This window comes from Lissotriton helveticus, chromosome 10 (assembly GCF_964261635.1).
Source record: "Lissotriton helveticus chromosome 10, aLisHel1.1, whole genome shotgun sequence".
In the NCBI taxonomy this organism is placed as follows: domain Eukaryota; kingdom Metazoa; phylum Chordata; class Amphibia; order Caudata; family Salamandridae; genus Lissotriton; species Lissotriton helveticus.
The window spans coordinates 181,698,694-181,723,404 of record NC_136071.1 but is presented as its reverse complement, the minus strand read 5'-3'; the positions used below and the strand labels follow the sequence as shown (position 1 = coordinate 181,723,404).

The window sequence follows — 24,711 nt, the reverse complement described above, 5'->3', positions numbered from 1 at the left end:
TGCACTTATCTTCTCAGTTGCACGAATCCATATATTATTTTTTCTTGTACTAAAATGCAAGTCTTGATAATGTTCTTCCTTGAGAGGGAACTATTTTCATAACTTAATGGTTTGAAATTAATAACTGTACCCCAGTCTTAAGCAGTATACCAAAGTCCAGATGTAAGAAGTCTTTTTCTCCTTTAATCAAATCACAATAGCAAAGAGTGTGTTTGAGATGATGAAACAATATCACCTTTTAAGTGGAAAACTGGGTGTTCAGAAGAGCTAGGTTTATATAGGTGTGCAATAAAAAACATTTTCATTTGGATAGTATTTGTGTGTACGTTGACCAGTGCGAACATCATTTATAATAGTAATTCATGCTTAAGCATGTTACTTATTTGTCCGTCTTGTTTTCACAGGGAGAATGACATCACTCCAGTATTAGACCATACTTTCTGTGTAGAGCACAATGCTTTTGGCCGCATCCTCCAGCATGAGCTCAAACCTAATGGCAGAAATGTCCCAGTAACTGAAGAGAACAAAAAGGAATATGTCAGGTAATTTCACATGCAAATAATCTAAGCTGTGCCAGAAACTCTGCAGGCAAAACATGTGTAAAAAGCATATGTTCTCATTTATTCTACTGATTTTATATTTTCAAGGTTGTATGTGAATTGGCGGTTCATGAGAGGAATTGAAGCTCAGTTTTTGGCTCTTCAGAAGGGCTTTAATGAACTTATTCCACAGCACCTGTTAAAGCCTTTTGACCAGAAAGAACTTGAGGTAAGTTGTTTGTCATAACTGTTTTTGCAATAATGCATGAAAGTTAACCTTGGAACTATTTGTAATGTGGCAGCTTCCTTGGCTTGAGGAATTACTTATGAGATTTTATTTTGAAAATAACGTTTTTCTTTGTTTTTTTTATACTCCATAATTTGCACTTGTGTTCTTGTTTTCATTAAAGAGTTTATCTGAAATAATTAGTTGTATCAGTTGTGATCTGTTGAGTTTGCTTCACCCGTCTCTGCTTGTGTATCTGCAGTATTGGCCAATTTAATGGATGCACCTGCTTGAATCATTTCCCATCAGTCCGGGAATCATCCGTCTTTCAGCAAAGCAATGAACAGTATACTCTGATTTCTATCTTGCGTAGAGAGCGAGTGGGTCCTTGGGAAAAGCACGTTTTTCTCCTCCAAGAAGTGTAATTACTTCAGATTTTTAACTGCCGTAGTTGATATTTTGGACAAGGCTCTGATCCACCCCACACTTCGAGTTTTTTCTGAGTTTTTGCACTGGCCTAGGGGAGGTAACTACCTAACCAAGGCAGGTACTGGCTAAAAGGGGAGAGAAAAATGGCTAGCAGGAAAGAAGACTGGCTTTATTTCTCCAGGAGAAAAAGAAACGTTACTCTTACCATGAGAATGCCCTCTCTCCTTGTGATGTATCTGGACAGTGGCTCGCTATGCGTTACCAAAAAGGAGTAGCTAAAGAAGCAACATCTTGAGCTTCCAGGATTAGCTTACAAAGATCTTTCCAAATGTCCTTCAAAAGAGAAAACAAGCTGTTCTGTGTCATCCCATCTTGACAAAATGTCAAACAAATTGCCAGAGCATTCTGCCCAAACTAATGGCTCAACTCAGACATCAGACTCAATCATCCAGACATCTTTCCTGACTAAATCCTAGTTAAAGGGCAGCCTTTTCCCTAGCTCTGCATCAGCAATGTTGTTTACACCTACAGCTGGTCAGGGCCTTTTCAAATGATTGCCCCTTCAGCTATCCTCATCGCCAATCAACCAAGTGACTGCTTGTTCAGCATTGATGACTACATAGACACACACTGCTGACTTGCTCGACAGGCACTGCTTCAACTTCTATAAGCCTATTCTTGACTCAAAAAAAAAGAAAAGAAGTGTTAAGTATGATTTATTTCTTTAGTCCAACCACTAAATGGCAAAATAATGTATAGGAGGCGAATCTAGCAAAAATCTCAAGCTTATAAACTGTGATCATCTGTGAGCAAGTTTTCCTTATTTAGTCTTATTAAATTAGGGATTGCCTTGTTCTGACATTCTCATAAGCACTACTTTTAGCTGCATAGCTTAGTTACTGCTGAACTTGGTCGTGTACAGTTTGTTATGAGATTAGGATAGTGCTATGTAAGCAGCTTTTGTCCCAGGTTCAAAGCTCACGCATGAACACCTACCATCCCATTGTTGCAAATTAAAGACCCAGAAGATAGCTTCCTGACTTGCATGCATTGAAGAAGTTCTGTTTGCTAATTGCCGTAGCCCGGGCTGTTGCAGCTTCTAAGACTCAGAAGTTCTAGTTGGTGTGTGCGCTGGTCTTGGACCTCAAGGCCAACCGTAGGCAAATCTTTCCGCAGGTCATTCAAAGTTAATTTATTGGTACAGGAACCTTTGTGTTTTCCAGACTCCAGCGAATACTACTGCCCCACCTCGGGCTAGCGTGCAGCCCGGGGCTGCGAAGTGTGCGGTGTAGGCAATCGGGTGCAGGCACTTGCAGCCTGCCACTGCTGTCTCCCACTACCAAGCAACTCTGAGAGCAGCAATAATCTGCAGTGCCTTTGCCAACTGCCTTCAACACTAGATTGCAACTCATCGCCTCCTCATTCTATCCGGCCTCCACTCAATCTGCTGCAGCTGCTTCTGATTCTCAAGCATCAGAGCCCAGGGGTCCGCCTCCCGGCGAAGGGTATACCTCATAAGAGGGGGAGAAGAGCGCAGGACTAAGAGACACAGGGTGTCACCTGCCGTCATTGACCCGACCCTAACAGCGCCTACACCCGGGGACAGGACTACATTCCCCAGGGTGCACCTGTGCCTACACACCTGTACTGTCTCAGGGGGAGGCGTGGACATCGCGCACATAAGCGCTGCCTCGACCCCTGCGAGCGGGTTCCTTTTTGCTGTTTTGCTGTTATCAGAGGGGGAGAAGAGCGCAGGACTACGAGACACAGGGTGTCTCCTGCCGTCATTGACCCGACCCTAACAGCGCCTGCACCCGGGGACAGGACTACATTCCCCAGGGTGCACCTGTGCCTACACACCTGTACTGTCTCAGGGGGAGGCGTGGACATCGTGCACATAAGCGCTGCCTCGACCCCTGCGAGCGGGTTCCTTCTTGCTGTTTTGCTGTTATCAGAGGGGGAGAAGAGCGCAGGACTACGAGACACAGGGGGTCGCCTGCCGTCATTGACCCGACCCTAACAGCGCCTACACCCGGGGACAGGACTACACTCCCCAGGGTGCACCTGTGCCCACACACCTGTACTGTCTCCGGGAGAGGAGTGGACATCGCGCACATAAGCGCTGCCTCGACCCCTGCGAGCGGGTTCCTTCTTGCTGTTTTGCTGTTACCAGAGGGGGAGAAGAGGTGCAGGACTACCAGACACAGGGGGTCGCCTGCCATCATTGACCCGACCCTAACAGTGCCTACACCCGGGGACAGGACTACACTCCCCAGGGTGCACCTGTGCCTACACACCTGTACTGTCTCAGGGGGAGGCGTGGACATCACGCCCATAAGACACTCCCCTAACTCCCAGACGCGGTGTGGGTAGAAGCCGGGACGAAGCCCGGGACCAAGGGCGGGCCTGTTTGTGCCTGTTTGTGACCTGGAGGGACTGGACTGGGCTCCCCCACCACACTACCTGGTATTTCCAAAGTGTTTAGGGTAAAGATACAATAATTTTGAGCCGCTGGTCAATATAACGTATATATGGCTCGAAAGGTTTGAGGAGTGTATAGCAAAACTTTGAGTCATCGAGCGAGGTATTCCTACTATCCATTTAACCGAAGGGATATAGTACCTACTTATTCTACTCTTCACCTCTGGTTAGACTATGGGAAAACCTAACCCCCCAATTTCCCGCCCGCAGACCCGGCAAAAAACCTTATCAACCGCCCAATATCCAGCGCAACGGCCATTGATAAAACGTTGCAAAAGGCAATTGGAGCAGTGTCATAGGCAATAGAGAATACCGAGCGACGCCTCTCAATTACTCCTGTAATCTCAGAAGCCCCAATGTTACAAGGGTCCCCAGTTGTGCCATCTTTGGATATTTCTGGCACACTGCACGACCCATTTACCAATGAAATCCCTTGTGCCCAGCCCCTATTACATGCCATCCCTAGCCCCAGCTCACTTCCCTCCCTAGTCCCGAAATCTACCAAAAGGCATAAGCGCCATCCCAGACCAAAGAAATCCAAAATCACGAAGACAACTTTTACAGAGGAACCCGATCAATTAGAGGGCACGTCGGTTGCCTCGGCACCCGCAAATCAAACATCACTTCTTCCCCTTTGGGCCACCCATCTCCTAATTGACATGCAAACACATCTAGAACAATTTATCATGACACAGTTTAAGTCTGTAAGGAGCCAGATCGACATGGTAGTCTCTCTGTTGAACAATAGGCTTGAGGGTAGTAGTAATACTCTTCCCCCCCCAATAGGAATACCGCAGATGACACTGATCCTGATAGCATCCCCCGACCCGCTTCCGGACCCCCCACCAGTAATGGTCTCCATGCAATAAATTCTGTACCTGACAAGGCCAAGGGGAATACTAACTCAACTGCTCCAAGAGCGAATCAGATAGTCCCCACCACCATAAATGAGGGTATTTTCACAAAGCCTCAACATACCTCCCAGGGAAGGCACCCCCAGGGTAACTACTTGAGGCAAATAGAACTGCCAGAGGCAAATCAAGCTAGAAATTTACAAGTGGAACCTTCTGAATTTCGACACCTACTACCATGCTTGCACTTGCCCCCTGCTGCTTCACACTACGTAGTTGTTCTTGCGGGGGTAACCCCCCTATCCCCAGATCGGGGTGAAACTTTTTCCGAGGTCAAGAATAAGATCGTATATTGGCTCAGTAGGACAGAACATTAACTGGACAAGGGCAAGGAGAAATGTTGTTTGCCCGTAGAGTTAGGTGGGTGGGACTGAAAAACAAAGACATTGCCTGGGATTGCGTGGTAATAAATTTCAGAGATAGGGGGGGTGGTTAAACACATTCTCAAGTAGGACAATTTTGATTCACACAGCCAAATTCTCACCCTCCTCCTAGATTACTTTTACCCCTTAGAATCAACATCCAGAAGTAGTACCATAACCCATTATCCTCTTGGAGCACAGGGAAAAGACTTGATTCTCTTTAGAAAACCGATTCAATCCCTTGAATGCTGTAGATTGACTCACTCCACCACCTACCCACGAGAGCGACCAAACTACATCCGGTCAAGGTACTTCTTGGGAGACGAAGGGGACAAATATGCAGCTTTCCCCTATCAGGAATAATGGTCAAGCTGGGAGGAAGGTAATGACGCAATTCCGACCCGCACCCCAATCCCCCTTACCTACTGATAATAACCAAATTGAGACGGCTAGTCCAAACCCTGTGAGTTGCTCCTTTCCTGCTACTACCGCCCCACAAGAGGAGACATCTACTCTCAGACTCACTTCACCTAGCCGGGATTAACTCAAAATTGGACCATCCGGAGTGGGGGGAATTAATAGACCAGTGCGACCTGTCTTATTTCAAGAAACCTTGGCCCAGACCGTCCCTCATAGAGTGGGTTTTGCAACCTTCTGTACCACGGTGCTTAGGGGGATTAGGGGTAGACCCTACGGGGGACTCTGTATCTGGGTGGCTACCCACTTGGGCTGTTCAGTGAAAGTGTTAGACACCCACTCCTCTGATATCCTCTCCATCATTCTCAATTTTCCAGATGGCCTAAAGGTGGTAGTGGTCAACGTCTATCTCCGTTCCTCACCATCAACAGAGGCCCTAACAATTTTAAACCAGCTAGAAGAACTTCTTTTATTGCTTCCACCCTTGACCCATAAAATCATAGGGGGTGACCTTAACTGCCACTTCGAACCCTTAGGAGGCACTACATCTGTCACCCAGGAGGAGGATTCAGTTTGGTCCATTCCAGATTGTTCCATGTATCCAACAAAGGGCTGGACCCCGCTTGTTCTAAAACTAAACAGACTAACTATCTCGCACTCCCTTAGAGCCTGTAATGGAAGATTTCCCACAGACACCCCCGGCAAGGTAACATTCAACAGACCAGGAAAAAGTACCACCATTGATTATATAATGGTCAACCTTGAACTCTGGTCAAGTATTAGGGCCTTTGCAGTTATCTTGAGAGCAGATAGTGATCACAATCTTCTATCCTTAGATCTAAAGCACCCAATTGGTACAATCCAAAATCCCCGACGGTTTCGAGGGTTCCCACCACCTAAACTTAATCGCAACCCGTGGAGGTAGACTAATTTGATGGGGGAATTTTGTGCAATCACAAGATAAGGTAGATGAAATGTACCAACAAGTTGCAAACACTCTACAGAGAGTTTCCACTCTTCCTGTGGACAAGTTTGAAACCGTCCACCTAAACGTCTTGCACAGCACTCATTTAGAGCACGTTGATAAAATGGCTACTTTTTTTTATTCCACTGCCATTAACAAGGCCCGGTCACCTCGTCAAAATAAATGGTACAGCAAAATGGGTAGACAGGCGAAATCCGTTCTCTTAAGGGAGGTTAAGAGCGGTTCCACTGAAACAATCAGACTAGCTAGGTCTCACTATAAGAACATTGTCGTGAAGTCTAAGCTAGAATGGGAGGAAGATAGATGGGCTGACATTAAAACAGCACTGGACAACGGGGACTATAGGGCTTTTTGGAACCTGGTAAAAACAGGCAGAGCTGATGGCTCCTCTGCCATAGCCCCCAACGTAAGTGAAGAGGCCTGGACCTTGCAGTTAAAAAAACTGTACTCTCAAACTAACAGCTTTTCCTCTGAGGCCTCCATTTGCCCCTCAGAAGAGTTATCAGAGTGTAAAGTTCCGGAACACACACTCTGGTGTCACACTATGCACTATGACAGAAGTTCTAGTAGCCCTGAGGACCTTACCCCCAGGAAAAGCGCCGGGCCTAGACAAGATTCTGGGTGACTTGTTCTTTAGCGAGCAGAAGGTATGGACCCCATATATCTGGGTGGTGTTTAATGCCATCCTCCAGGGCATGGAGGTTCAGCATACCTGGCTAGGAGCAGAAATCATTCCCATCTTCAAAAAGGGCCCCCCCCTCGATCGGTGAACTATCGCACGATCAGCCTTATTGACATCTTGCAAAAACTGTTTGCCCAAATACTACTCTCTAGGCTACAGTTATGTCTAGACGACCATGAGATTCTTACCCCCCTACAGGCGGGATTTCGGGCTAAGGTCTCCACCACAGACCAACTTTTCAGACTACAACTAATCCACTAGAAAGTGGTAATCCAGGGGGGAGGCAGCCTGTACTTGATCTTCGTAGATCTCCGATCTGCGTTCGACCTCGTACATAGAGACCAGCTCTGGGCCATACTGCAAAAATTGGGCATTCTTCCCTATTTATGCCATATGTTACAACGTCAGCACCAAGACAATTACGCACAGGGTGCGCTATGGAAAAATGGGGGAGCTTTCGGCACCCTTTAGAGTTGAAAAGGGGGTAAGGCAGGGGTGTGTCTTGGCCCCCACACTCTTCTCCCTATACCTCAACGGACTGGTTGATCACCTCCAAGCATCGAAGGACCTAGATTCTCCTCGTCTGGCTGATCGTCTTGTACCAGCTCTAATGTTCGCTGATGATACGTTACTTCTTTCCAAATCATCAATGGGCATTCAGCGAACACTGGAAGCATTTTGCAACTTCTGCACAATAAGGAACCTGGAGATTAATCTCTCCAAAACCAAATACATGGTTTACCATGCCAAAACAGTAAATTATCCCCATCCTCATATGAATGGTCTGGCCCTGGAAAGAACTTACGCATTTGATTATCTGGGGATTACCCTGAATGATCGTATGGGTTGGCGGTCTCACGAGGCTAAAGCAAACTTAAAACTTGCACAAGTCTCAGGGGACATCTTAGAGGTATACAGTGATTGCCCTAAAAAAATCCTAGGCCCACCACTAGAAATATATAAGGCCCAAGCAAGGGGAGGTGCGCTGTATGGAGTTGAGCTCTGGGGACATGTCAACGCTACCTCCATGGTTGCAATCGAGAATGGTTTTCTGAGACGTCTATTACGTCTTCCCCAGAGCACCGCTCTGCTTCCATTACGTTTAGATGTAGGCTTGACCCCAATTAGGGATATAATTGCTAATCGCCCCCTACTCTATTGGAGATGTCTTTGGAGCACCCCCGAGCTTATCCACTACAGGGAGGAATTGAAGGACTTCCTACTAACTCAGGGTGCAGGGAAGATCCCCTGGCTTATGCACATTAAACACCTATGCCACTCACTGGGAAGGGCTGATGTATGGCTTACACCAGAACAGACATGTCCCTGTATCTCCAAAAAATCTCTTGCACTAACACTCAAGGAATACCATCTGGCCAATCTATTACAGAATAGAGCCATAGGGGTGTTGAGCTCAAGATTCTTGGAGGTTAAGTGCACATATCGTTTTGAACAATTCTTGGATAGTATCCAGCCCCCCCCCTCGCAAAAAAACGTTGTGCAATTTAGACATGGAACACTTCCAGTAAGGGACCTCACAAACAAGTGGGCAGGTGCAAACTCCCCACCCAAGGGCTGCCAAGGTTGTAACACCAGTGTAGAATCTGATCTACACGTTTTACTTTTCTGCCCTTTTTATTATGCTAAAGCAAGAGCCAAATGGATTATCCAACTCTGTAAAAACCTAGGCATCGGGTACTACCAGGAAGTGTATTGTATTCTAAAATATGATTCCTCCCCCTTACTGGTATTCGTGACCTCCAGGTTTCTATTTTCCATGTGGTGTCACAGAAGTGCCAAGCTTAAGGCCCTTGATATTGCTCACAGCGCCTAGGTGGTCCTTGTTTCTTACAAATAACGAAGGGGTCGGCAAGCGGCCAGACTTATAGTTTAGTCTTTCTACCTAGCATTTAATGTCCCAATTTAAGTAATAGAACTGCTTGTGATTAATAATTTTTACCAATATTTTAAAACCAATCATAAGGTATTTTATTTGATATCATCTAGTTTTAACCAGTGTTTTATGCTAAAAACGTTTGTTATTTACTCTTGTATGTCGTGTCCAGTCTAATATGTTTTATTTTTGTATTGCTTTTATGGCCTATGGCCGATAATGAAGTTTGATGACTGACTGAAAATAATGGCCCTCTAACATTCGATATTAGGCAACAACACTAATTCTTCACATTTATGGAGCAGTAAACCTCTGAATTCTCCAACTGGCAGCCTAAAAGGATGGGGATCACATATGTTGTACCTTTTCCTCTTACTGGGCTATACTGAAAGCACATCATCTGTTCTAAACCATCTTTGGTGCTCTGTGTTAGGTTATCTTGCATTTAGTTTGGGGCTATCTATTCTAAAATCCTAGAAACGCATACATGTTTGAATGTTGGTCTCCTGCTATGAAGTTATGACCCAACTCCGCCTGTTTAAGTGTGAAGGACGTTACCACAGGTCTTCATGTCACTAGGAAACTTTTCTTCTGAGTTCGAGGGAATAATATAAGTTGATGTTTCTGCAGGTGTGGCTACATTTTTAAGATGATTTGAGGCCTGCCATTCGTGGAACAAGTTAAATCTGCTTTACTGCGAACAGTCCTAAATATCAAACAACCTTTGGCAAAGCCAGTAGGACTCATTTGCCAATATTGTTTTGGTCGACAATACTGGATCTGCCATAGTCAAATAGTGGCAGCTGTCCATCCTTTAAGTGCGTTTCTTATACATTCAAGATGGCCCCCATGTTATGCATTGTGGCTAGCATCTTTGGCTATTGTGTTGCATGACGTTTGCACTCCTGTATAGAAAAGTTGTGCAAAAAGTGCTCATTTCTTTGACTCCTAGTCATCTGGGGCAGTAGCTTGAATACATTAGTTGGTCCTGAGTGACCACTATTTACTAAAATAAAGCTCTGTGGTGGTATTTGTGACTATGTACATTTGTGCTTTTATGGTGTGGGAACATGTGGGTATCTGTCTAGTCTGTGCATGAATAATGTGTATTTTGTCTCATCAGTGTATTTTTGCATGTTTGTATAGTTGCCGATGAGTGGTGTATGTGCTCACATACATTATTGGTGTTTGGTTTACAAAATTGTATTCTGTCTGTTAAGGTGTAATGCGTGATAATACTAAGTTTGCTTATCTGTCCTTGAAGGCATCTGCAGGTCCTTCCATGGCACTCCCAGCTCAATGGTTTGTCACAGCAGCCCTTTACAGCTTGGATAGGAGAAATTAGACACCAATGGGAACCAAGTTCAGGGACTTATAATTGATGTGCCTTCTTATGAAAATGCACAAGCTTACTCAGGCAACAATGTGCCAAAGAAAGTCGTAGGCCAGTATATACACAAAGAAATGCATAGACATGCAAACACATTGAAACATAAACACGAATAAGCACACATAATGACATGCGCATAGACACACCCTTTAAGATGTAGGCATACTGACCAAAACGGAGGCAGACACAGGCCAGTACTTTCACAGTAGGCTATACACTGACTAACATACGTTCTCTGTCAGTGGCTACACAGGTAAGTTTAGACCTGCGCTTGTGACAGCAAACACCTAAAATTATATAGCACTATAACTACAAGAACTAATTGCTACCCAAGTGCACAATGACATTTATTTTAAAGGTTTATTTATTTATTTTTATTTATTTTAAAGGTTTTATATAGCGCTGGCTAGACCCGGAGGTATCAGAGCGCTTTACATGAGCATCAGATCATAGTTACAGGTTACATCGTTACAAAGGTTACACAGTTATTAGAGCATGGCAACATAGTTGCCCCAGTATTGGAACTTTCATAGATTCCCATGCTTTGTATCATTCCCCGTCGTCGGAATGGGAGCCTCGGTAGTATAAAAAACCATAGAAACAAAAGAGAAACCTAGGCCTAGGCCTCATCTCATTTTGTATTCTATCCACCTCTTTTTGTGAAAAAGAGACCAAACTTTTGCCAGGACCAATCAGAGCAGCCTCACCCTCTAGAACCTTCCTGAGAGAGCTCAGAGCCTCAGATTTTTCTACCGCACGTTGTGCTAGGGAGTCTCCACTGAGCTCTGCTCAGTTTTCACTGTTTTTCTACTTATTTCTTCAAGTTTCTGCTTCAAATCGTCATGTCTGACAAGGAGAAGAAGGCCTTATTCAGGTCCTGTGCCTCTTGTGGCAAAAAACGTCTTTTTGTGGAGGATAAGCACGATAATTGCATCTATTGCTTATATCCTGACCACAAGGCCACAGACTGCAAGATCTGCAGGACTTTCTCGAACAAGACTCTTCGGGACAGAGAAGGCCGGCTACTTACCTGGCTTCAGAAGATGACACGCAAGGAGGTGCTCTCTTCGGATGAGGAGGATTCCGTGTCTGCTGCTTCCTCGCAAAGATCAAAGAAGAGGGGTAGGTCTCCCCCTGGTTCTTCGACATCTGAGCCCCCTCCTAAAGCCCCTCACAAGATCTCTGACAGGTCTGAGAGGGCTGGTCCCCTTCAATCTCCTCACGAAAGTGTAAAGGAGAGGCAGGGACAGGCTACAGCAGTGGTGCCAGCCTTAAAGGACAAAAAGGAGGTGGTGATCCTTTCTCCTCCGTCCAAAAAGATCAAGCCCAGTGATAAACACTCTACTGGCACTTCAGGATCTGGGCCGGAGAAAAAGCAGCGTCCGTCGACGACGAGAACACCAGGTACGTCGACGACTGTGACTTTGGCTAAAGTTCCCGCTGTTTCTGTGGCTCCGTCGACGGGCTCGTCGACGGTAGCGGTGGCCACGACGACGACTTCGTCGACGTTCAAGGTTCCGAGCTCGTCGACGATGATGGCTTCCACGTCGACGACGACTAGCAGGCCGCTGTCGACGGCCGCAACGACGACGAAGACTACGTCGTCGACGACGACGGCTTCCACGTCGACGACGATGATAATGACGACGAGTTCGTCGACGAGACCGATGACTGTGGTCCCATCGACGACGAGGATTGTGTCGACGAAGGCTGTGGTGCAGTCGACGGTTACAGTAACTGATGCTCCGACGGCGTCGTCGACGAGACCGTCGACGGTCCAAAAATTGCATTTTCCAGTTCAGAGAATGAAAATCACGCCGGAGATGACGTCTCCGCGACGAGTCTCTTCCCATCTACCGACAATGCTGTTAGATGATGAGTCTGACGAAGATGAGTTTCAGGACAATTATGGACCTGCCTATAGTCCCTCGGACTTGAACGTAAAGTTGCAGGAGACGGACACGGAGGAGTATTTCGACCAGGCAGGTGGCCAACAACTACATCCTCATGTTGTGGAAGAGCGACATCCGCCGAGTTTGGGACAAGGCATGGTAGCCATGCCCTCCTCTCTCATTTCGGATCTTCAGGACATGCTTCAGGATTATCGTAAAAGGTTTCCGTCAGACCCTTCCGGTCAGACTACGTTTTTTCCACTTCAACCACAGCCGCAAGTGCAGCCGGCTACTAGTGTTCCGGTGGTACCCTCCACACCACCGCCAGTGACACCTTTGGCCCGGGTTCCCACACCAGATCCCGTACCACTGCCCGATACCCATCAGGATACCTCTTCAGATGAGGAGGTTGTTCCAGTGGATCCCTTGATGGATCCTTTACAGGACCCTGACCCGGATCAGTGGGACAATGACCCGCAAGACCCAAATGCTGCTGGTCGTGACACTTCCATCTCCCCTCCGGTGGATATAGGGGGTTTTCATCATCTGATGGAACGGGCTGCTAAGAGGTTTGGACTACCTATTTCAAGAGAGGAATCGGAATGTTTCCTTTATGACTTTAAGGAACAACACCAACGCTCTGTCAAATCTATTCCCATTATAGAGCATGTATGGGAGGAGGGCATGAAGATCATGCAGAGTCCTGCCACGGTGATTCCAGTCCTCCCCAGGCTGGAGAAGAAATATAAAGCTCCTGAAGGCAGTCCAGCTTGCCTTATTGGTCAGCCAAAGCCTGACTCGGTGATTTCTCAGGCGGCACAAAGCAAGTCAAAGAATCCGTCCACACCGTTGACCACTCCTCCGGACAAAGACGGCAGACGTCTGGATAATGTTGGAAAACGATTTTCCTCTATGGCCAGCTTACTGGTTAGAGCGGCGAATGCCCTTGCCATCTTAGGCCGTTACGACCGCCAGATGTGGTGCGACATGGAACCCTTCGTGGACCTATTACCTGAGCCCACTAAGGAGGACGCCAAGAAGGTGCTGGCGGAAGGAGAGAAATCGTCTGCAGAAGTGATTGACTGCGCAATGGACATTGCTTCCACGGCCTTCCGGGCCTTGGCCGGCTCCGCCGTCTTACGGCGTCAGGGTTGGCTGAAGGCCACCTGGTTTCGTCAGGAGGTCCAGAACAGAGTCCTAGACCTCCCTTTTGATGGGGAGATGCTGTTCGGGAAGCATGTAGATGATACCCTACAGAATATCAAGAAGGACACAGACACAGCAAAGTCCTTGGGCTCTCTCACCTATCGCAAGGTCCCCTTTAGGGGCGCACGAGGGAGAGGATTTACATCTTACAGAGGAAACCAACAACGTTTTTCCTCGCAGTCTTCCCAGTCATATAAACCCAATTACTCGAATCAGCGACAAGGGCAATCAGCATCTTTCTCTCGCAACCCTCCGCGAGGCCGTCAACAGCGACAAGGCCGTGACAACACCAAACGACAATAGCGGCCTCCCGGCTCTACCTGCTGTTCCTCCCCTCCCGATCACATCAGTGGGGGGCAGGATATCCCTTTGTCTGGACAGTTGGATGTCAATAACATCGGACCAATGGGTCCTCAACATCGTGAAGAGTGGCCATACGTTGGAGTTTCACGACTTCCCTCCAACACGAGCTCCGGGCGCCATCCGCTCAGGACATCTAGGATTACTACATCTAGAAGCCCACCAGTTGTTCCTCAAAGGAGCAATAGAACCGGTCCCGCTCTCTCAGAGGGGCCGGGGGTTCTATTCAAGATTCTTCCTAGTGCGGAAGACGAAAGACACTTGGCGTCCCATCCTCGATCTTCGGGAGCTCAACACCTATCTCGTAAAGCTCTCCTTCAGGATGGTCACTCTCCAGGAAATTCTTCCTCTTAAATCCAGGCGACTACTTGGCGTCGCTGGATTTAGAAGACGCATATTTCCATATTCCAATACACCCAGCTCACAGACAATACCTTCGCTTTACAGTGGGAAAGAGCCATTTCCAGTTCAAAGTGCTTCCGTTCGGCCTTCGATCGGCACCGAGAGTGTTCACCAAAGTATTGGCACCGGTGGCAGCTTTCCTTCGACGACAATCTCTCGAAGTTTTCCCTTACTTGGACGACTGGCTCGTCAAGGCACCGTCTTTCCAGGACGCTTCGCAAGCCGTGTCTACTTGCCTCCATTTGTTCCGCTGCCTGGGCCTTCAGTTGAACGAACACAAGTCAGTCCTCCTGCCTTCCAAATCTGCAAGATTCCTGGGGTCCGTGCTGGACACCACGCATTGTACGGCTCGTCCCTCAGAAGAGCGACAACAAAAATTGATGGTTTCGGCTCAACTACTCTGCCGCAGCAAGGTCCTATCGGTCCGCCAATACAAATCCCTTCTCGGATCGATGTCCTCCTGCATACCATTAGTACCGCATTGCAGGCTAAGGATGCGTCCTCTACAGGAGGAGCTGGACAAGCAATGGCGCCAAACAGAGAGGTCGTTCGACGACAGGGTTGTCGTAACATCAGCAATGAGAACAGCGAGCGAATGGTGGCTTCAGAAAAGCAATCTCGCCCAAGGCCTAACGTTCAGGATTTCTCCTTCACCCATGGTGATGACCACGGACGCCTCGTTGGAAGGCTGGGGTGCAGTGCTCCGAGAGCTTCAAGTCAGTGGCCATTGGGGTCCAGGACAGCGACAGTGCCATATCAATTTCCTGGAGCTGACAGCCATTCGGTTGGCCTTGCAAGCTTTTCTACCCAGAGTGGGCAATCGCTCGGTGCTGGTCCGGACGGACAATACGACGGCCATGCACTATGTAAACAAACAAGGAGGCACCAAATCGCAGACTCTGTCCGCAGAAGCTCAACGGATTTGGGATTTCGCAATTCACAACATCACTCTGAGAGCCGAGCACTTGGCGGGAACTCTCAATGTCAAGGCGGACGCCTTGAGTCGCCAGACGGAAGTGACTCACGAGTGGGAGTTGAATCAATCCATTCTCGACGGAGTGTTCTCAGTTTGGGGGATGCCGACCATCGACCTCTTTGCTTCGCCGGAGAACGCCAAATGCCGGTTCTACGCAAGCAAGGTTCACCATCGGGGGTCCCTAGGGAACGCTCTTTCGATGGCCTGGTACAGCGCGTTCTTTTATGCTTTTCCTCCCATTCCCCTCATTCCTCGAGTTCTCAAGAAAATGAAGGCGGAACCCTGCAGGATGATTCTAATTGCTCCAGCGTGGCCCAGACAATTCTGGTACACAGAACTGCTGCGACTCTCCCAAGCTCCTCCAATTCACTTGAGGCCCATTCCGTCCCTCTTGTCCAGGAGTCAGGGACAGGTTTTCCACCCGGATCCGAGATCCCTCCACTTGACGGCGTGGCTCCTGAACACAGAGAATTCAGTCATCTAGCTTTGTCTCAAGAATGCAGAGAGGTCTTGGCTCATGCCAGAGCACCAAGTACCAACAAAACGTACACGGCAAAATGGAAGAGATTCTGCTTGTGGTGTCAACGGGAAGGTCTCCATCCTTACACTTCCCAACCTCATCAGTTGCTGCCGTATTTGCTATCTCTGGCTAAGTCTGGTTTGGCACATTCATCAGTAAAGGTGCATCTAGCGGCCATATCAAGATTTCGACGCAGTTCGGCAGGTCCTTCCTTATGGTCCTCTAGGGTGGTTAAACAATTCTTGAAGGGCCTATTCCGGATGTATCCGCCAGTTCGTCCTCCTCCACCAGTGTGGCAGCTCAACCTTGTCTTGGCTCAACTCATGAAAGCTCCGTTCGAGCCGGTTCACAAGGCAGACTTAAAGTTCCTCTCCTGGAAACTAGCACTCCTCTTAGCTCTAACATCGGCTAGACGAGTGAGTGAGCTTCAGGCACTCTCCATAGTGCATCCATTCCTGCAGTTTACTAAACAAGGTCTGGTTCTTCGGACTAATCCCAAATTCATCCCGAAAGTGCCATCTGAGTTCCACTTGAATGAACCGGTGATTCTGAAAACCTTCTTTCCACATCCTTCTACACCTGCGGAGCGTACGCTCCATTCTTTGGACATTCAACGGTGCTTAAAGTTTTACTTGGAGCGCACACGTCCCTTTCGGAAGTCTACTCAGTTGTTTGTGTCCTACAGTGCACCTCGTAAGGGGTTGCCTTTGGCAAAGACTGGCATTTCCCGCTGGATCTCCAGTGCGATTCAATTCTGTCATCAGGAAGCGGGCAAGCCGCTGGACGGCAGAGTCCGTGCACATTCCACGAGGTCGGTGGCTTCATCTGTGGCTCTCTTTTCGGGAGTTGCCATTAAAGACATCTGCAGGGCAGCAACGTGGAGCAGTACTCATACCTTCACGAAACACTACTGCCTGGATTCTGCAGGACGAGATGATGCGGCTGTTGGCCAGGCAGTCCTGCGTAATCTGTTTCATTGAGAGGTGAGCTTTCCCTACGATCCCTCCATCCTGGTGAGCACATTTTGTTTGGTTTTACTGTACTTTATGTATTTTTCTATGGTTATGTGATGCCATGTATTTACAAAATGTGTTCATGGTGCTGTACTGCTAGCTATTCTGATACAAAGCATGGGAATCTATGAAAGTTCCAATACTGGGGCAAGAAAACAAGTTACTTACCTGTAACTTTGGTTCCCCAGTATTGGTAACTTTCATAGATTCCCATGCGCCCGCCCACCTCCCCTGGGAAAGCTCATCCTTTTACAGAGTTAGTGGCTGTTTGCACAACGGCTACGAAAATCTGAGGCTCTGAGCTCTCTCAGGAAGGTTCTAGAGGGTGAGGCTGCTCTGATTGGTCCTGGCAAAAGTTTGGTCTCTTTTTCACAAAAAGAGGTGGATAGAATACAAAATGAGATGAGGCCTAGGCCTAGGTTTCTCTTTTGTTTCTATGGTTTTTTATACTACCGAGGCTCCCATTCCGACGACGGGGAATGATACAAAGCATGGGAATCTATGAAAGTTACCAATACTGGGGAACCAAAGTTACAGGTAAGTAACTTGTTTTCTTACTTGTAAGGTCGAGATAAACAATAAGCACAAATACGTAAGGGGAAAAGCAGGCAAGGGGAAAGATTCAGGAGAGGGGGAAGGAGCTGGGGAAGTAGACGGGTAATGAAGGCGGGAAAGAGGAGGGGAGGGTGAAGGACACCGCATGGAAAGAGGAGGGGAAGGGCGATGGGGACGCAAACCGGTAGACGAGTCAAAGCAACGTCCAAAGTCCAGTAAGCTGTGATCCCAGGGGAAGTGATATCACTTCACTATCTCAGTTGCGGGAGGCTCCCTTTACACAGTGGACTCTCTCAGAGGGGTCTCTGAGACTCCAAGGCCTTCAAACTGGATCCTTCCCCAAAAAGGGGAGAGGGAGTGCTTTGGCAAGGGGTGTCATACCATACCTCAGCTGTGAATGGCTCCCTTGGCGCTGTGGACTCTCTCAGCGAGTTCGATGAGACTCCAGAGTATAAATATTGGATCTTTCCCCCACAAGGGGAGAAGGAGTGCTTAGTCAAAGGGCACAATGGACAGGGGGTAGGCTGAGTAGCAGGCAAAGTGAGAGATTATGGGGAGAGGGGATTGGAGCTAGGGAGATAGACAAAGAGAGAAAGAGTACTAAATGGGAACATATAATTAATGAGTTATTATATAGCTCTGGATAGACCCGAAGGAATCAGAGCGCTTTACATGAGGAACAATAATGTTGCAATTTACATCAATTAAAAGTTACATAGGTAGCGAGAAAAGCATTTAAAGAGCATAGGGGACAAGGTGAATGGAGCAGTGAAGGGTAAGGGGATAGGGTAAAGGGGTAGGAGGAAGATAGGACATAGAGACAAGGGGGAAATCTGCCCAAGGTCCGGCTGGGTAGGTGACGGCAGGGGGGGGAGCGGGGGGGAGTTGGAGTCCACAACCCATCTCCTCTTTAGCTATATGGTAGCTCCACCGGGCATCAGCCAAATCGCTAGGTCTCCACAGTCTGGGGTAAGTTCCACAGGTTCCAAGTCCTGATGTGTAGGCAGGTCAGGGGATAGGATCAAGGTCTGGTCCATGTCCAATTGTTGTCCCAGGGAAGTAAAACAACGTGTAGGGGACCACTATGGAAGCCATCATTGGGGTCAGGCAGGGGACTGTACTGTAAACTGGTACACTGGAGGCCATCCTAAGGTCAGGCATCTGGCAGTTAAAATAAAATATAAATGGATAAATAATAAATAGAGCTGTTGTACTTGGAAAGAAATGCTGAATTTGAGGAGGGCTAGTTAGGAAAAACGTTATTTATGTAATGTTTGCAGAACACGTTGAGATTCTTTATACATAGGTCACACACACCCTAGGTCAGTGGAGCCTGCTTATATCCGCATCCCCATCCTCCACCATTGTTGTGCGGGCTCAGTGCAAAGGGCCTTCCAGGTAGCAACCCCTGAAACTCCACGGGAGCCCAGAGTCTGGGTCAGGTTGGAGAATGTTATCCTTGGAAGGTGACACTGGATGGAATCCAATGAAGTGTCTGTAGCTTTCATCAGTAATGCGAATTGGTTAAGGTCACAGGTGAACCACTCCATTCATCACAGAAGATGGTCCACTGGTAGCTTCTCGCTGCTCTCCAAGCGCATTAGCTAAAGCTGCTGCATCTGTTAGCCTCTGCACTCCTGCCCTTTGGGCATGCATCATGGACAGGAAGCCAACTAGGGCAGAATATAAACATAAGCGTAGTGCACATACCACCAGAAGAATGCTTTTTTTCTGTATTCATTAAATGCTGCAGGAAGCACACACTCGGGGGGCTTTATTGTGCTGACAATATGCCCAATTAGAACACCATGTCCAGCAGTGAGCAAAATAGCACATGCTGGGCTCCCTCTTGACCTCTCTGAAGAAGATAGTTTAAAATTACAGTTACATGATGGCAGACTGAAAACATGGTGGCAGACTGAAAACATGGTGGCAGACTGAAAACATCTTTGAACACCTTGGACCCAGTGTCTTTATATCAGGCGTTGTTGTACCGCACACCATGGTCAATCCCCCCTCTGAACACCTTGCAACTGTATGGACCAACATATGCTTCACACTAAGGGGTAGTGACCAGTAAAGAGGCAAGTGTGGGGGCCTCTTCCTTTCTTAGATGGACTTGTTTCTCTAGACTTTTTTGAGCTATGGATTTCTCTAGCGATGAATACCCACACACTCGTTATGACACTGCTGCTCAACTCGAGGGAACAATGTAGGCTGAATAAGGCACCACACCATGACTCTTGGCTGTTGTAAAGAAGTGCATATAAAAATGTGCCTGCGGTTGGTAGCCAGAAACAGAAGCGCGCATTACTGTGTTCTGTTCTCATCGGAGTTCCATTGGCTGGTAGGATAGACCTATTTTCCAGCAGTGAAAACAGCCTTCAAAGGCCGACCTCAAACTGCACATCTACTGTTTGTTCACTTCAGTGAGCTCCCACAAGAGAGTTGAGCCTGAAGTGTTCCCTATTCTCTATATGCATGGCCTGTCTTGTTGCAACCCTAGCTGACCCATCTGAAGCATCTGGCTGACCATGGGGGAAGTACAGGTTAGATACCACTAATGCTCGGCTTGGGCATGCCTGAGAGGACAGGCAGTATATGCGGGATCAGCAAAAGAAGTTCTTGAACATGGCTGCTGCCCGAGGGAGGGAGCAAGAGTCCTGGTTCTCTTTCAAGTACCACTGGTCTGGCTTAAATTTTCTATGTTCCATAGGCCTAGTAAATCATATTCTAACTTCTGAAATGTAAACCTGTCAAAAGCAAATGTTCCGGAGTTTGACAGGAAAAGGGTGGTCTTTAACTGGCACATAAGTTAGTATTTCTCCTTAGAAGCTGTGTTCACTACCGGTTTATATTGGTACAACCAGCTTCTGTGAAGAACAGTCAATGCTGTGCATAATGGAGGGAAGCTGTTCAGGTCATTTTTCTGTGGGCAATATCTTCCATTTACAGAAAAGAGCCCCTCAGACAATATTCGAAGTGGTATTTGGTCTAATTGTTGTAGGCATTTTGGGTTATACGTCATCTTAAACACATTTCTCAAGACTTGACCAAGTAAAGCCTGGAACTCTTATAAGCAACTAAAGGAATGATCTAACGTTAAATAGTGGTATGACATTAGGGATTGGTGCTTATTGTCTTATTTCAAAATGTTATTGCCCATATTTGGTATGTCAAAACTGTGTTGCTTACAGCTCTATTAATTTTCACTGGTAATGTGAAAAGAACTAGGTTTGAGGCAGATGAAATATCCCTTCCCAATTATAAACTTTCAAAGGAATGATTAACCATTACACGTAATTGAGACCTCAGAAATACTAACTGCTCCTCTATGGCCTAGAGTATGTTTAGTTTTATTTCAGGTTCAATCTTAGCCATTTATCTTTTGGACAAATCAAGGTACATGAGGATTAGGACTCAGTATGGGGTGAATAGCAGGTTTGTATTATAGGATCTTCCTTGATAGTCATAAACACTAGAATATTAACCCTCTGCGTGAGCACAGAACACTTAATTTTGATGCATCTTTCCATAGAATTATAAACACAGGGTGTGAGTCCATGTAATAAACCACACTCTTTGGAAGCCTATCTAAGGCAATATTCTTCTGGAATTTAGACTGCCAGGACTCCATAGAGCCCATTTCATGCCACCATTGCAGCCTCCTGTGTTCAAAAAGGTCTTAAATATAGGAAAAGTACAATCTGATAGGCTTACATTGAAAGCTGTGAAAATGAATCCTGTCTCTTTACTTTTCAGGAGCTTCCTCTACATATTGTACTAGAAGTTGCCTCTCAGAGTAGTTCTTTTTTAAGGGGTGTGAAAAAAGGATTTTAGAACACTGGAGTCTTTTTTTTCCTCTGAATGTCAGTGTAGATGACATTTTTCTCATTCCCTAAATGTATTAAACGTTCTGCTGTCATGGTCTGGATTGTGACAGATTGTCTGAAGTGCCTTCACTTTTTAAGTGTCCCTCCTGTGGGAGGAAGAAGGCCATGTCGGATCACACAGTGTGTGGGATGCACCCTAGCCTCCCATTCGCTAAAGGACTGAAATATGCAGAGCTGTGTGGAATTCATTTAATTTGCTGTCACAAAAAACAAATCTGCCATTTAGCACTATAATGGATTTCAAAATGTGCCAGTGCGTCATTTTTTTACACAAGGCTGCATTTCTTGCCACAAAAAAATGGAAAACGTGCTGCAAGCTACAGCCGCTCAAATTCTGGTTGTTCACTTTGCCCCGGTGCTATAATTTTGCTGCAAAGTGTGGTGTAATTATGTGGCATAATGATACGATTTTTGCACAACAAGAAAAATGCAAAATGATGCTAATAATTTTAGTTTAATCTAGACCTAAAAATATTTCAGATGTGTAAAAGAGCCTTAAAGGACCAGGACGGCATACGTCTTAGATCCATGCTTGCCGAACATGAGAGCTGAGGAAGAAAGGAAAAAGAATCTAGAGCAGTCTTCCTTAACTAGCTACTGAGAAGCAGCCAGTTGCTTAACAAGAAAATGGCACTGACCTTACCACTCTCAATTCATTCAAGGTCAACGTCTAAAGTGACTGCATTTGCCCCAAGTGCTTTGAGTAGGTGTTAACTGTTGAAGGCTGGCTTGAAGTTAAACCCATCACATCCATGCCACAGAAGAGATGTCAGTGTAACCATACAAAGCCAACAGCGACCAGTTTAACTTTCCCTGTCTACTTTCATCAACTCCATTGACTTTGTGAAGAACCAGTTGTAGGGCACTTTGCATGGTTGCCCCCACTTTTGCCAAACTGTTGATGTACTTTGTGTCCCCTGGGTTCCTGCTAAACAGGTAACCAGGGCCTATGTTCTTTCCCTACACTGTACTGCTGCAAAACGCAATCAGCAACTCTCGGGCCACATGTAAGTCCCTTGTAAATGGTCCCAAGGTTACTGTGACCAGGGAAGGCCTCTAAGGGCTGCAGCACTTATTGTGCCACCCTTACAGGCCATGTACCGTTATACACAAACACACTGCCATTGCAGGCTGTGTGTTTTGGTGCAGAACAAAGTGAAGAGTTGACATGGCACACATCCCTGTGTGCCATGCCTACAACCCACTGCCCTGGCATAGTTAAGACATGCCTCTGTTTGGGTGCACTGTACTAGTGGTGAGCGTACAGGTGCGTGAGCCCTGTACCCCAACAGTGTCTAAACCAATTCTTAGACATTGTAAGTGCCGTAATACCATAAGGAGCATATGGTGCTGGGTGTTTGTCATTACGAACTCCACAGCACCATAATGGCTTTACTGAAAAGTGGGAAGTTTGGTATCAAATTTCTCAGCACATTAAACCCACACTCAATGAAAAATGCACTCGGAGGGCATCTTAGAGATGCCCCCTGAAAAATTACCTAAGTCTAGTGTCCTAGCTAAGTGGCTGCTCGCCAGCTGCCTTCACCAGACATGTTTCTGGACCCCTGGGTTGAGAACCTGGCGCTTTCGGGGTACTGAAACAATGCACATCCTGGGACGAGGTGCCAAGCCTCCTCCCCCAGGATGGGCAGGGTCCACGAAGGGGAAGTTTCAAAGGCTTGCCGCCTTTGTTAGCTGCCCCAGCCATTTGCTGCTCCCAGCAACTGGCCCCCACTGGTTCTGACCCCCACTTTGGGCGGGAGAATCGGCGGCAAACCATGTTAGGAGGAGAGGTGTTCCCACCTTTGCCAACCCCATCCCTCAGGTTGGGGAGGTGAGGTGAAGCACAACTCTCATTCCCCTCCATCTTGCAGATTGGGGGGGGGGGGGGGGGGGCAACCAACCAACCAGAGTGAGGCTTATGCCCCCACCCACTAGGGGGTGGCATAATAGGGGGTGTACCCACCCCAAGGAAGGGGCTCATTGGTCCCGACCTATTCCTACCTGTAATGCCCCTAAATCTATTATTTAGGGGCAATCCCAAACCTTGCCTACTCCGACAAGAAGAGAGAAGGACCGAAGAAGCCATGCTGAATTAAGAAGAGGCGGACGCCCACTGACTTGGCCCCAGCCCTACCAGCCTGTCCCCACCTCAAACCTCCTCCAGCCAAATCCCGGCATGTCCTGCAGCCAGCAGCCCCCTAGAAACCAGAGGACCTGCCCTGCCTTCCCAAACCTAGACTGTGTCTCCCTTGAGCACCAGGTTTGCTCACCAACAGACTCTGGCTCCGACTAAATCCGTGAGTCTGCAGCACTCTGCACCAGACACCCACGGCCCGAGTTCAAGTGGCCCAACATCACGAGGAGGTCTCCCCAGCAAACCCGACCTGAGATCTGGTGCTTTCTAACCTGCCTCGAATCTCTAATTGACACATGGAGCCCCTTTCTGGTGGATTCACCCCCCCGCCCATGACCAAAGCCAGTAAGAAAACTTAGACGCCTAAAGACACCCTCGCACCCAACTGCCTTGGGTGGCCCAACTGGTGGTCAGAGCATCCCGCAGGAAACCCAATTTACCTCTCCGACCAGTGATCGCCTCCAGAAGATCTTAGTCACCGAACTTGCAGTGTTTGTTGCAACTGGAGAATCCCTATTGAAATCAACAGGGCACCCAAATCCAAACCAGCACCCTGCACCTGTCCGCTGCTGTGGGTGTACCTTGTGTGCTGACTCTGATCCCCTTTGCCCTGAACCTAACACCAGGAACTTGCTCCCACAACTGTGTGGCCTGCTCGTGAGCAGCCACCAACTGTAGGTCCTCTATCCCCCATTGGATAACATTGGGCCTCAGCACCCTGCACCCAACCACCCTAGTGCTGCTGAGGATGCTTTGAGAGTGCATCCTCGACCCTGGGGGAGCCCTGGTTCTAACCCCAGAAACCCAACTCCCGCAACCAAGTACTTACCTGTAAACAGAACTCCATTTCCTCCCATAGGAGAGAATTGACTTCTTTTCTTAAATTCTTTTAAGTGTGGAATTTGTTTGTATGGAACTCGAAGAAACTGCAAATATACAAAAACTGATTTACTTACCTTTTCTCTAGGAAGTGTTGCAGTGCGATATCTAGGCATATCACAGAGTAGATAAAATAATCAAAAGTAATCTAACAGCCATTTTCATTCGGCTTACTTTGGGAACCCATGAATCGGGGCATCAAAGTGGTCAACAAAAAGAGAATGAAGTCACACGGGACTGAGTCCTGAAAAGCGGTCAACTAGTAAATTTGTTTTTTAAACACGGTCACAAAATAAATTGGCACCAAGCGGAAACATGACAAAGTCTGTTCTGGCTTAATTGGTTGCAACGTCTGCATTTTCACATATTTTATGGGGTTAAAGTACGTGCTGCAGCGAGCTCTGTATGCTAGTAAATCTCAGGGAACAATAATAATAACGGTTAGGAAACTCTGGTGGTTAAAGCACTTGCTGGAGAGATCTGTGTTTTGTTTAGTCAAAGTTTTGACGCACAAAGTAGCTTAGAGTGTTATGTGTATCCTGCAAAGCACATAAGGTCACAT

The 24,711-nt window shown here is 47.2% G+C and overlaps 1 protein-coding gene across 3 annotated transcripts in view; it reads left to right on the top strand.

The window, feature by feature from the left end:
- SMURF1 (SMAD specific E3 ubiquitin protein ligase 1) overlaps nt 1-24,711 on the top strand; it is a 300,045-nt gene that overhangs the window by 233,638 nt on the left and 41,696 nt on the right. For 2 of the 3 annotated variants that reach the window (XM_078665048.1, XM_078665047.1), the window contains 2 exons: nt 405-542; nt 648-768. In XM_078665048.1, coding sequence (XP_078521174.1) covers nt 405-542; nt 648-768 — 259 coding nt within the window. Of the gene's footprint in view, nt 1-404; nt 543-647; nt 2,748-3,182; nt 4,219-24,711 lie in introns of those variants that run through there. The other variant, XR_013602082.1, reaches the window with a different exon arrangement.